Source organism: Ambystoma mexicanum, chromosome 6q (genome assembly GCF_040938575.1).
Source record: "Ambystoma mexicanum isolate Mex_15411 chromosome 6q, UKY_AmexF1_1, whole genome shotgun sequence".
Lineage (NCBI taxonomy): Eukaryota > Metazoa > Chordata > Amphibia > Caudata > Ambystomatidae > Ambystoma > Ambystoma mexicanum.
In genome coordinates, this window is record NC_090937.1 from 653,802,978 (window position 1) to 653,815,771 (window position 12,794).

At 44.4% G+C, this 12,794-nt stretch overlaps 1 protein-coding gene across 11 annotated transcripts in view; it reads right to left on the minus strand.

Annotated features, from left to right (window-relative positions):
* The window catches only part of BLTP1 (bridge-like lipid transfer protein family member 1), a 2,946,455-nt gene that overhangs the window by 223,668 nt on the left and 2,709,993 nt on the right, over positions 1-12,794 (minus strand). For all 11 annotated transcript variants that reach the window (XM_069631149.1, XM_069631145.1, XM_069631146.1 and 8 more), the window contains one exon: positions 126-329. In XM_069631149.1, coding sequence (XP_069487250.1) covers positions 126-329 — 204 coding nt within the window. The remainder of the gene's footprint in view (positions 1-125; positions 330-12,794) is intronic.

A 12,794-nucleotide genomic window follows, 5' to 3' on the forward strand; every position in this document is an offset into this window, starting at 1 on the left:
CCACATTAATCAAGAGTTCAACAGGTTCAACAGTTCTTGCCTAATTTTAACAGACCATAATTTATGTTGTTTTATCCAACTCAAAATGCATTCTTGAAAACTTGCACAAGCAGATAATACCCTACCCAAAGGCCCTGATCCAGGAGCAAGACCAGAAACAGCTGTTTTCTGTTTTCCTGCTCCATAAGGGTGAAATACATAAAGGGAGAAATCAGACATGCAGGCAGTGAAACTCAAGCCCGATGAACTGCTGCTAGAAGTTGTCAAATCGGATTGGCTGCTGCTGTGCCGACTTCTTCCTAGAGGGCTACCAAGATTTGGGGATGAACCTATAAGAAAAAGAAAAACAGCTGTGTTGAATCTATAATATAAATGGACAGAATGTAGGTGGACAACAGAATGTAGACTTTCTTAAAATGAGTTTCACACAAACAACAGTTTCATGGAAAGAATGCAAATGCGTTCGGAGCTGAAATTTAAAAAATAAAGAGGACAGTATGTAATGTAACTAAATATTCTCTGCTTGGTTTTCATAGGACAAAGGCAGACAAAACCATGTAAAAATTGTGCGTGGTAGGGCCCTGCAAGAACAACAGTCACAGTGCAATATCTTGTGAACCAGTAGCATCAAATTAAATATAATTCTAATTTCCAACAGGTTCAACCCTGTATAATACAGTTGCACATCTATTGATAGTTTTTTGGGTCAAACATGTTTTTCTTGAGTCTTTTTTATAGACGCATGGTGAAAACCCCTACACTCCCCTCTTAACTGACTGCCACTAGACACCCCCACCCCTACCAATATTGACTAACCCCAACTCCCCATCTTAATTTTTGATGGGAAATTCGAGCGGAAATATTCATGAAAAAATGATTCAACCAAAAATAAAATAATCAAACCAATCTACTGTATAGGGAAATGTAACAAAATGTCACCACGATCGTGGCGACAGTACAAGTACAAATAAGGCGCCCTTGCGCAGAACAAAAATCCTGACCCTCATTACGCCGACTAACGGTAGCGGGGGTTGCCCCCCGCCCCCTTTAGTCGGTTTAATGGGGGTCCGGCGTTGCAGGGGTGTCCCCTGCTTCAATTGGATGGTAGCAGGGGACAATAATAAAAAAAAGGGAAAAAAAGGACCCTACAGCGTCACTTCTGACCCACGTTAGTGGGAGAGAACTGACACCTCAGGGATAAAGGAGAGACGGCGGCAAACAAAAAGTGGGCAGCCTAAAAGGTATGTGTGTTGGGGGGAGGCGGGTAGGGGAATGCGGGGCACAGTGATCTATGTGATCACTGCGCTGCACCGTAATGAAGGCGGCATTTTGAAAGTCGACATTATGGGCAGCACAGTGATCACATAGATCCCTATATACTAGGTAACACATGCTAGTGCACGTTTTTCAAGAAAACAAAAACAGCTTGAAAGGGATCCAATTTGATCTTAAAAAACATTCTTTATGGCTTCCCGATTCCTGACAACTTTCTCAACTTTTAGGAGCTAGGTAGCCTTCTTCCTCCCCAGGTTTGCAGGGGAAGGAAATGGCTATATATGTTCACTGCTCAGCCCCGGAAGTATCCCCTTTGTGTGCCTGCAACTGGTTTGGTCTTGGTGAGTGGCAGTAAATGGCCTCAATATACAAAAAACCAAAACTAGCGAATAATGGTTGTACCTAAGCTGTCTGTCTGTGATTGGACATTTGCTTAAAGTTTGATTTTTTTAGGTCCTTCTCTTAGTGGACTAGGAGGGGATCTGAAGTAATTCCTCTGTCGACCACAGGAACCAAGTATCCTACACAAAGAAGCTGCAGAGGGAAGCCAGTGAACTGTTGCTGGAACCACCGTAGGCAACACCATTCACTGTAAGGTGAAGCTCTGTGCTTCGCTCAACCAGGGAGAACTTCGATTGTGCCTCCCTCCCTTGAACTGGTGCATCTAACGAATCCCTAGTCTTATATCGCTGAGGTTGTTCTGAGGAGGTGTGGTCCCATATCTGGAGTACAGTATCCGAAGTGAGGACTTCTCTTGTTGCTGGGATCTGGTGCATCATGGTGCTATGAATCACGTAGTGCATCCTCATCGTAAGCCTGGGGAACTGCTGTTCTGCTGCTGCCCTCGACCAAGAAGGTGGAGACTGGAGACTGTCCTTCATCCTTTTTCCTGCAGAGCCTGCTTGGGATCATTCAACAGCTTGTTGTACCTGAAGTGTCCTAAGGGTCCTCCAACTTTGTGGAAGTCATCAAGAGGCATTGCAGAATCTTCAGCTATTTTCAGCCAGGTGGTGATCCATTTCTGAAAGGTTACTGATGGAGACGACTGCACTGCCAGATGCAGGGTAGAGACAGGAGCAGGTATCATCTAATTCACTATGCCATTGAAGAACCACTTGAAGGTCTTAGAGGATTTGCGTTTGAGGGAATGGACGGAGTATCAGCTGCAGTATTGTCTGCTATGGTACCTGTACTGGTTGGAACTAGGCTGGCTGACTCAAAAATAATGTCTGTGCCTGCAGCCCTGTTTTGTATGGGGGGCATCTGTGTGTCTAACAGTGCTGCCCTAATGTACAGCCCCTGACTTCCCAGAAAATGAAATCACAGAAGAGGAACTGGCGAAATATGTGTGTTCCCCGAATGCCCACTCAATGATTATGCTGGCCACCGATCTCCACTTGCTGGAACACCTGCCTATAATCTTTTCTGCAGGTTCTTTCACCGAGTCTGGTTCCCCAAATTGTCTTTTTTCCACTACTGCCAGCTCAGTTATCTTCAATGTCCCTTAATGGGGGCTCTCCCTCATCTTCCATACATCCCCCATGCCAATTCTGTTATCTTGTGACTATATCTCTTAAGGGAGGGGGATCTACACCATAGGCTCCTCCCTCCTCCATTAAACCCCACAATCCCTTCCCCCTCAACCCACTCACTGCAACTTGTTTCCATGTCTAAAAGGGCAGTTTAAACCCCCCAATACATTAAGACAACTTTCACCACCCGCACCCCTTTTCCACCCCTCCTCACTATCCCAACCACCAAGAACTTCTTAAAGGATAGTTCCGGGACTTTTTTTTTATTGTTCCTTCTGGTTCGGCCATGTGTTTTTAAGCATAAATCGGTAGATCGTAGAAAACTTTCCTATGGACCTTACCCGACTTTTCGTCCATTAACGCACTCGAAAACATCCGCCATTTTATGATAATCCTATCATTTCCCCCCATCGCCCTGGCTCACCTGCTTTTGCGGCACTAAATCAAATCCCCCGCCCCTGAGCCTGACATCAGCAGACGCGTACCGCCCATTTCCCGTTTCGTGTCAACAATCGCTGCGCCTCAGCTAATGAAGTGTTGCCATGGAAATGGCAGGACGCCTCTTTCCTCAATAAGTATAAACAGACCGTTTCACAACACACAGCAGCAGATTTTCGAATCCATTCCTCTCTCTGTGTTACTTTGAGTATTCTGTGACTCGTTTCTGTGCTCTGGTCAGCTACCTTCGTTGATTGTAGCCCGTGTGAACAGATACCAGTACCACCGCTATAAATTATTTTACTTTCTTTACCACATAATGGCTACAATAATGCCGTATATGTACGAGCCCGAGTACACCGAGGAAGAACTACTGGAAAGGCAAGCACGCGAAAACGATGGGAATTCGGACGGCAGTTGGGAGGACCAGTCAACGGATGAAGAGCCTGGACCATGTCGCATGGACAGCGTCTCCACCTGGTGCACGTGCAATCGGTGCGAGCTAATGCCAACTGAGGAGGAGAACTGCTGCTGCCGAGAAAACTCGGGATGCCTGGCCTACATTTCGGAAGGCGAGCCAAGTCCGCAATGCATCACTGAGCTGCCAGAGTTCAGGGAAGCCTGCCTCTCACGGACCGTGTTGAGGATGATGATGGTGCTTATGCACGAACTTCGCGGCACTGTTCGTCCGCGTAATCCGAGTAACGAGTAAGTATACTCTGGTTGTGATGTCAGTGATGCCACTACTATGTCATGGTCATCTTCCACATATAAAATTACATCTACATATCATTCGAATGCATGTAAATTGGTTCCATATTGTGCATTTTCTAGATAGAATTTTTTTCAAAGCAGAATGACATTTTGTACCTGAATCGACAGTGATAAAGTTTTGTCATTTTAATACAGTTTGCATCTTTCATTTTCACAGGTGGTACAGGCTGGTGGCCTATCGTTGCTTCACTTGGTGGCTTCACGGGAGGCTCGGACACCGCGTTCGGAGAGTAATACCTGCCTGTGCGGTACTTGCCATTAGACAACATTTCCCCAGCGACAGTGGACAATACCGCGGATTTTCCCTGGATGTGCTGCAACCGCAAATTTACAATGTGTAATGTTTATTATTTATGTTCAATTGAAATTAAGATCCAAAATAAAACCCAATATATATTTTAACAATGGTTGTTTTGATTTGTTCAAGCGTTGGCAATAAAAGGAAGGCCGTTGTATTTTATTGATACAAAACATGGTTATAGGTAAATATGGTTGATCATAATAAATCATCCTTTTGGGCACCGGGTACAGAGATGACCACCTCCGGCCCGTGCCGCCTTGCCACCACAGGCCAGCCTGCTGCTGACTAACTGCCTAGGCATCCAGGGTCTCCAGGGTGAACTGCACCCATATATTCTCCTGGGAGGGTGAGGTATTTATAAACTCACCCCCCTGCCTTCCATGTACTAGATCCTGCAGCCAGCCTCTTACATGCAGTTAGATGGCCTCTCCTTGGTGAGGCCCTGCGGCAAACGAGTCTTGTCTGCACGACCACCGCCCCAATCCACCCCCCGCCCTATCAAAGGCAGTTCGCACCGGGGTACTTGTGCTGGCAACTGGAGCAGTCAGGGAGCGATAAAGGCCAAGAGGTGCCAAAGACCATGTACACTTCAAAGTGGTCTACAGAGCATGGGTTGTTGTTCCCATGTCTACCTCCAGACCCCGTGTCTCCTGCCAAGCATCCCCCCTCACGCTGGACGGCCCCCTGCAATCCACATAAGTGTGTCTCCATTCACGAGTCTTCCTGTGTCTTGTCTGCACGACCACCGCCCCAATCCACCCCCCGCCCTATCAAAGGCAGTTCGCACCGGGGTACTTGTGCTGGCAACTGGAGCAGTCAGGGAGCGATAAAGGCCAAGAGGTGCCAAAGACCATGTACACTTCAAAGTGGTCTACAGAGCATGGGTTGTTGTTCCCATGTCTACCTCCAGACCCCGTGTCTCCTGCCAAGCATACCCCCTCACGCTGGACGGCCCCCTGCAATCCACATAATGCCACGACATATACACGTCATTCATTCACAAACACACCCCTGTTTCAAATTCTTTATAACCCACTTCATATTTCTAATGAGCACTTCTTTGCGCTTTGCTAGTCAACCCGTGAAGGTGCTGGTTATCTGCTCTTCGTCTCTGTGAACTTCCGTGACCACTTCGAGGAAACTCGTCAGTTTGCAACCTGTGAACTGCTCCCTGTTCTACGACAAGAAACTACTCTGATCCCTGCATCTAACTGTTTGTTCGTCAAGGTAAGGCCATGTACCATAATCATTTTGCGTCCAATTTCTTTTCGTTCAAGACAGTACATGCAAGGAACTAGTCACATGTTCTGAGTTTACATTGGTATTCATAGAGAATTGTTGATCTTTACTTTTCAGAACTTTCCACAATGCCTGCCTGTTCCATTGGCGGTTGCCCTTCGAAGACCCATAATAAATCTGAAGGTACTATAATGCATGTTTTCCCTAAGACAATAGATCAGATAAGAGAATGGGTGCGATATTGCGGATATCCACCGTCTGAGCTTGAAAGTAGAGTCCTAGAGGTCTTTGCGGACAAGAGGGGTGATCGATACCGCATCTGCAGCAGGCACTTTACCTCTGACATGTACTCCACATCATTGCTAATAAAGAAGAACACACCGCGAGCGAGGCGTAAATTGCTCTCAACCGCTATTCCCACTCTATTCGTCCACATCCCTACACTGGTGAGTCAAGTTTACGTATTTATCTCTTGGCCTTGCGGTAGTGTGTAGCATTAGCTAACAATAATTTCCCATTTATGTATCCACTCAATATGAAGGCGGAAGATTCTCCATCCGTGTCGTTATTGCAGTCATCAGCCACTTCAAGCGCCTATCGGGTAATCCTACTTGGCTATTCTGCCACTGACTTGTTTTAGGCATGTAAATCAATAGTTTTAATTTATCGTGTAATTATGTTACCTAATGGTACACCCTTGTACTCGTCCTCTAGTCTTTGTTGTCAGTTATAATTATTGTTATCCAAAATAATGCAAGTACTGTCTTTCAGGGAGATGCTGAGGAGTCCAAAGTATTGACGACTACCGTTGATGTCACTCAGATGCTCGAGGTACGTTTCAGGACAGTTCCGTCGCCCTCCTATGTGTCTTCTTTTTTCAATTTTGTGTTCATTACTAATGAAAGTCCTATGTTTCAGGGAGTCGATGGAGCATTAGTCCAAGAAGAAGGGGGAGCATGCAGTTACGCGTCGGCGCAACAGCTTGCAGAAGTGTGCACCGCAGTTACATTGTCCCTTGATGTTCTTATGCATTTCGAGGTATAGATACTGACAGTTCGATCAAGCGAAATCATATGACGTGATTACATCCGCTATACTTCCTTCTTTATTAACGCAAGTACTATGTTTCAGGGAGATGACGGAGCTTCTTCTACAAGAACATCACCCCTAGTAGTTGATGCAGATCTCTGGGTGGTGACACTTCCAACGATCAAGCAAATCGAATCATATTTACATATCCATTATTTATTTTAGACAACTGATCATTTGTGCAGGTCTATTTAGATGAGCCGTTCACGCCTGCACAAAGTTTCTGTTCTTTTTATCAAAATAGAAAACCATACTAATGCAATTACTGTGTTTCAGGGAGTCACTGAAGCATCATCTTCAATAATATCATCAATGGAAGTCTATGAGGAGCCCGAGGTATGGATCTTGACAGTTCCATCTAACTAGATCAACAATGCGTGAATAATTGTCGTTTGAATGTTCTACACAAAGCGTTCATTCGTGTTTTGCTATTGAGATGTACGTGGGTATTGGTCCCCAAGTACATTTTGTGTTTTCGATATTATTATACTTACTAATGAAAGTTCTATGTTTCAGGGAGTCGATGGAGCGTTAGTGCGTGATGGATGTGCTTATCATGAAAATGTAGTCGTTGCAGCGCAAGAGGAAGTGGAGACATGCACACACGAGTCGGAGAAACAGCGTCCTGATGTTGAAGTTCGAGGCAAGAAAGTTTCAAAGAAAAGAAAGCAAAAGAAGGTTAGTGTCCTGGTCACTATATTATGTTGTTTTTCACTGTTAATAGTTCAATACTGTAAGTTGTGTTTAAACTGAACATCCCTTTTCCAATCTGTCCTCTAGTTGCGAGTGGGTGTACGAACTAGATCTACACAGACAGTGAAGCGAACGAGAGATGTTGCTTGTCAAACCTTTTGGCAGGGACTTGAGACTGGAGATGCATCGTGCCAATGGGAAGAATATGAAGTGATTGACAACGGAGCTATACCACCACCAGTCATTGATAGTGAATGTCCTCCTGGTAGTTCGGATGCAGTTGGAGATAAATTCACAGAATCCACACCCGCAAAAACTAAGACCGCGAGAAAGTTGAAGAAATTGTCCTATTCACCCATTGCCGGAGAAGGAACAGATGTTGCAATGGAAGAGAATGAAGTGGACTACAATGAAACACCTTCAATATCACTGAACATAGCGGAAGACGATATCAGAGATTCTACCTTTCATGTGAGTGACATGTCCTCAACGTTACAGGCCGAACCAGCTGGGATGCAGAGTGACAGTATAAGGAAAGAGGCCAAATTCATTGTATTCGATAGTTGTTTGATTGATATTATTATTCGGTTGAAATGTGGGCATTCGGTAGGTGGGGAAGTATGTGGGGAGCCATTGATTAATGTGACTCGTGCAATTCGAGGCACTAACCTTAAAATACATGCCACCTGTACAAAATATCATCCTTTCTCATGGTCTGCACAACCCACGCTGGGACAACTGCCAGCAGGCAATCTACTTTGTGCAGCGGCTGCACTTTTTAGTGGTTCAAGTTTTAAAAAAATTAGAGTCTTTCTTTCAGTTTGTGGGAATCCGTTTCATTGCGAAAACTCAGTTCTACAAATACCAAACCGATTATCTATTTCCAGCCATTAGCGAAGCTTGGAGAATGGAAAAAATGTCTATTGATAGTACATTCGCGGGCAAACGGTTCAGGCTAGCCGGTGATGGACAGTGCGACAGCCCAGGATTTTCAGCCAAGTACTGCACCTACCACTTTCAGGACATGGAAAGTAAGAAAATTGTGAGTTCGGTGGTTGTGCAGGTGTCACAAAGTACATCCTCAGTGGCCATGGAGAAAGTTGGCTTTGTAGCATCATTGCAAGAACTACAATCGCGGGGAATGGTGATCGACCTGATAGCCACGGACAGACACGTTTCAATTGCCAAGACAATGAGAGAAGAGTACAAAAATATAAATCACCAATTTGACGTTTGGCATCTTGCAAAAACAATCAATAAAAAATTGTCGGCTGCAGGTAAAAAAAAAAGATATGCAAGGTATTTCACAGTGAATATACACAATTTCAAGTCAATCAGCAACCATCTTTGGTGGAGCTCAAAAACATGTGGAGGGTCGTTGGAAATTCTACTGGAAAAATGGCGGTCAGTAATGCTACACTGTACAAACGTGCACAGCTGGAACACGAACCAACATTTCCACAATTGTGAACATGGCCATTTGTCCACAGAGGAGGCACGGAAGAAGAAGTGGTTGATTCCTTCATCACCCACTCACAAAGCCATTGAAAAGATTGTATTTGATAAAACTATAACAAAAGCTTTGAGGGGACTCACGGAATTCTGCCACACAGGAGATTTGGAGGTGTTCCACAATATGTGCCTAAAGTACAGGCCAAAACGATTGCATTTTGGCATGGAGGGCATGATAAATCGGACTCTTTTAGCGGTCTTGGCACATAACCATAATGTCGGCCGTCAACAAAGTAGGACGACCGGAACTTTAGGGACGCTTCGCTACAATAAGGCCTTCACTAAAAGAAGTAAACAATGGGTGATCAAACCAGTGTTTGAGGATATGCAATATGAGTTTATTGAGAGACTTATTGTTGATGTCCTAGATAGGCACATAAATGGAGTTGTGAACGAACCTGTGCAGGTGACAACTGCATTGCCACCCAACATTGCCTCTGTTCCATGTCCACCTAAAGAAGAGCTCATTGAGAAATACACATCACGGTTTAAATGATTGTAATTTGATTGTCTGTTCTCTCGAGTCTCCTCATGTCGCAGGCCCATTGAATATGTTTATATATCCAACCTTGTTCATTTGCGCATTAAATTAAACCAAACAGTAATATAAATGATTTTTCCAAAAATATAGAATGTCTCCGTATTTATGGTTCTGTGGGGCAGCAAAGCACGCAGACAAAATGCAAAGATGGAGTGTAAATTTCAAGTCCTGTAAGACGGCCTTACACTGAATGTAGCTAACTAGGAATGTGTGTTCGTTCAAAGTGAAGGTCAGCTGCTTTGATTTTTTCTCGGGTGCCAGAATGGCCCACGACTCAGTATAAAGTTCTATTGTTATTTGACCTTGACAGGCCGGGACCACGTAAGAAACGATAATGAATATAATTTCAGAAACGAAAGCCATTTCATGTTCGTTCATTAGAAGAAATAAAACGTCAGCATAGAAGGAGTGGTATTTCGGGGCTGCCCTACGCACAGACACAATGGAAAATGCAAATATAATGTAAGTAACTCTTTAGATGAGTTTATACCGCAATTTAATTACTATACAGTAGCTTTAAAGACGGGTTAAGTTGTACTTGTTCATTCTATGTGGCATATTGTTTTGTACCGCGCACTATCTTGGGGAGAACTGTCTCCTTTTACGGAAGCACCTCCAAACCTTCCTCTTTGCTTCTGCTTTCTCTCTCCCTCTCCCCTGCTACAACTTGTCCACTGTCTGCGACCTCGGTCCTGGGCCCTTCCACTCTCCACCTGCACTCCCTGTCAACCCCTGCACTGGGGGATTGTCTCAGTATCCTACAGCCCCCCTTGACGTATAAAACCCAGTTGCACTGTCCTAGTTATGAAATAATTTCCAGACCTAATATATAAAATGAATAATTTTAATAAAGATCTGATGGTGAGACTAATTTCCTTTTTTTATGTTTTTCAAATAGATACATCGTCCATTATTGTCTGTGTCACGAGTACCAGACACCGGCGGATGGCTTCTATAATCGCCAGTTGCTTCTCCGCGTGAACAACGTTAGCACCCTGACCATTTTGTGGGACGATCGCCAAGTACAAGTATGCCCTTACGCGGTACTAACGGCGAGATGCAACATACAGACCGTTGTGGTGCCCTAGTGCCTCGTTGTTGGAATAGCCATGCGATTATCAGTGCGACCGAAGAGCTTATTTTATCGTAAACCAACACCCTGTCTACTGCACACGAACATCGCTTGCCTCAAGACGAAATATTTTGGATCGAGAGCAAATAAAAATTCATTTATCTAAGACCCTGTGTACAGCAAAGGAACATCGTGTGCCTCGAAACGAACTTTTCGGAACGTGAACAAATAAAAATGCAAATCGCTGAATATTCTCAAAACATTTGATGTCAAATAAATGTACTTTGCCAAATGTACAATCTTGCCGTTTGCTTTTAAACCACTGTTTCATATTCCGAATTGTGGCGCTGTATTGTGAGATGATCTAAGACCCTGTGTACAGCAAAGGAACATCGTGTGCCTCGAAACGAACTTTTTGGAACGTGTGCAAATAAAAATGCTAATCGCTGAATATTCTCAAAACATTTGATGTCAAATAAATGTACTTTACCAAATTTACAATCTTGCGGTTTAATTTAAAAGTACAGTTTCATATTCCCAATTGTGGCGCGCTGTGTTGTTTGAGCTCATCTGTGTTGATTTCCTGGTTCTGTGTGGAGTCGCGTAGAAGACGCCTGGGCGCGTTTGCCTACGCAGCTCAGTCACGTCACGGATAGAGGCGGGGAATATGAATGTTTTGATCAAGTCTGTTTCAGGGGCGGGGGATTTGATTTAGTGCCGCAAAAGCAGGTGAGCCAGGGCGATGCGGCAAGTGAGAGGATTATCATAAAATGGCGGATGTTTTCGAGTGCGTTAATGGACGAAAAGTCGGGTAAGGTCCATAGGAAAGTTTTCTACGATCTACCGATTTATGCTTAAAAACACATGGCCGAACCATAGGAACAATAAAAAAAAAGTCCCGGAACTATCCTTTAACTTTCCTCGGGGTACCTCCTCCAGATTCACCACTGCTTAAACTGCTTCACTCTTTTTCACCACGATCTGCAGAGCTCCTAAATAACCTTTGCTTATTATCCTTATGTGTGTGCAGCCCACCCAAAAGATAGAAAGCAGACCCTGGCTTCCCTGTATTTGACCAGTGGGGTTTCTTGGCAGCAAGTGCTGGTGTTTACTGAAACACTTTTCTGAGTGATTCAGTGCGGCAGCAAATAAAGTAAGTAAACTTGATCTGACTCTGGGGAAGTGTTGGCTGCACACTGTAAAAACAATAATGGTTCTATCATGCCTATTGCACCAAACTCTGTATGCACAGGTCCTGACTGTTTGCCTTCTGGATGTCCTCCCTATTTCCTGACTGCTTCTCCAATAAATGTGCGAGGAAGCATCAAAGAGGAGAATTAGGGGAAGCCACCATATCTGTTGTGATATTGAATTCCAGATCTTTCAGCCCCGTTCAAAATGACCATACTCACCCTTCCCAAACTGTGGGGGTGGATGAATATAGAGCAAGTCCAACAAGTTCTCATTCTGCTCATGCAGAAGTGGACTTAATCTGAGCAGGCCTGCATCCATCGCTGGGGCAGAGAGAAAGAGAACATTAGAGAGATTCTCTTATAGAAGAGGAGTTGATTTTTGCTCTGATCTCTAGTCACCTTCATCAGTTTGCACGACTTTTAAGAAGGATATTGTAACATGCACATTTTTGATGCGCCGGTTCTTATGCCCCTGATCACAGCTGACACTGACCCAGACCCACACCGAAAAAAGTTTGGAGTACACCTGGGTATCGTCTGGTTTTGGAACTTCTGAGCCAGTCTTCTTTCAGTAAGCATATTTAAAGGCTGTCAGCCGTGCATTGTTTAGTTCATTCAGGGCCAATTTACAATAGGTACTGGAAGAAGGTCCTGGGAAGGCCCGATTTGAGATGTCACAGATGGCCGGAAATACTCCACAACTCGTTGAGAATGTATTGACAACTTTTAGAATTCTCAGAATTGGATTGCAGGAGGGCCAGATTAAGGGGATTCCATGATCTAATCTTCAACCTCCCGTGGGTTCCATCCACCCTACCCCAGATAGATGTTTGTCAAGACTAAAGAAAGGTAGCCCCTACTATGTACTTCTAGACTCTACACGAATGAGGGCTGCAGCCTTCTTCCTTACTTGTACATCTGGGAATTTATAATGACAACCCGTTTTGTTGTTTCCAAAGATAAAGCTGGTAAATTGTGTCTTTTCTCTCCTTCTCCTTCCTTTCAAATGCTTTTGGTCTTTCTCCTCTTCCAATTCCTTCTCACCCGGCAACCCATTCTTCAACCTATTTCTCCCATTCTCTCATCTTCTCCTGTCTCAGCCCTCCTCCAGTTCTCTCCCCTCTTCTCTTCCTTT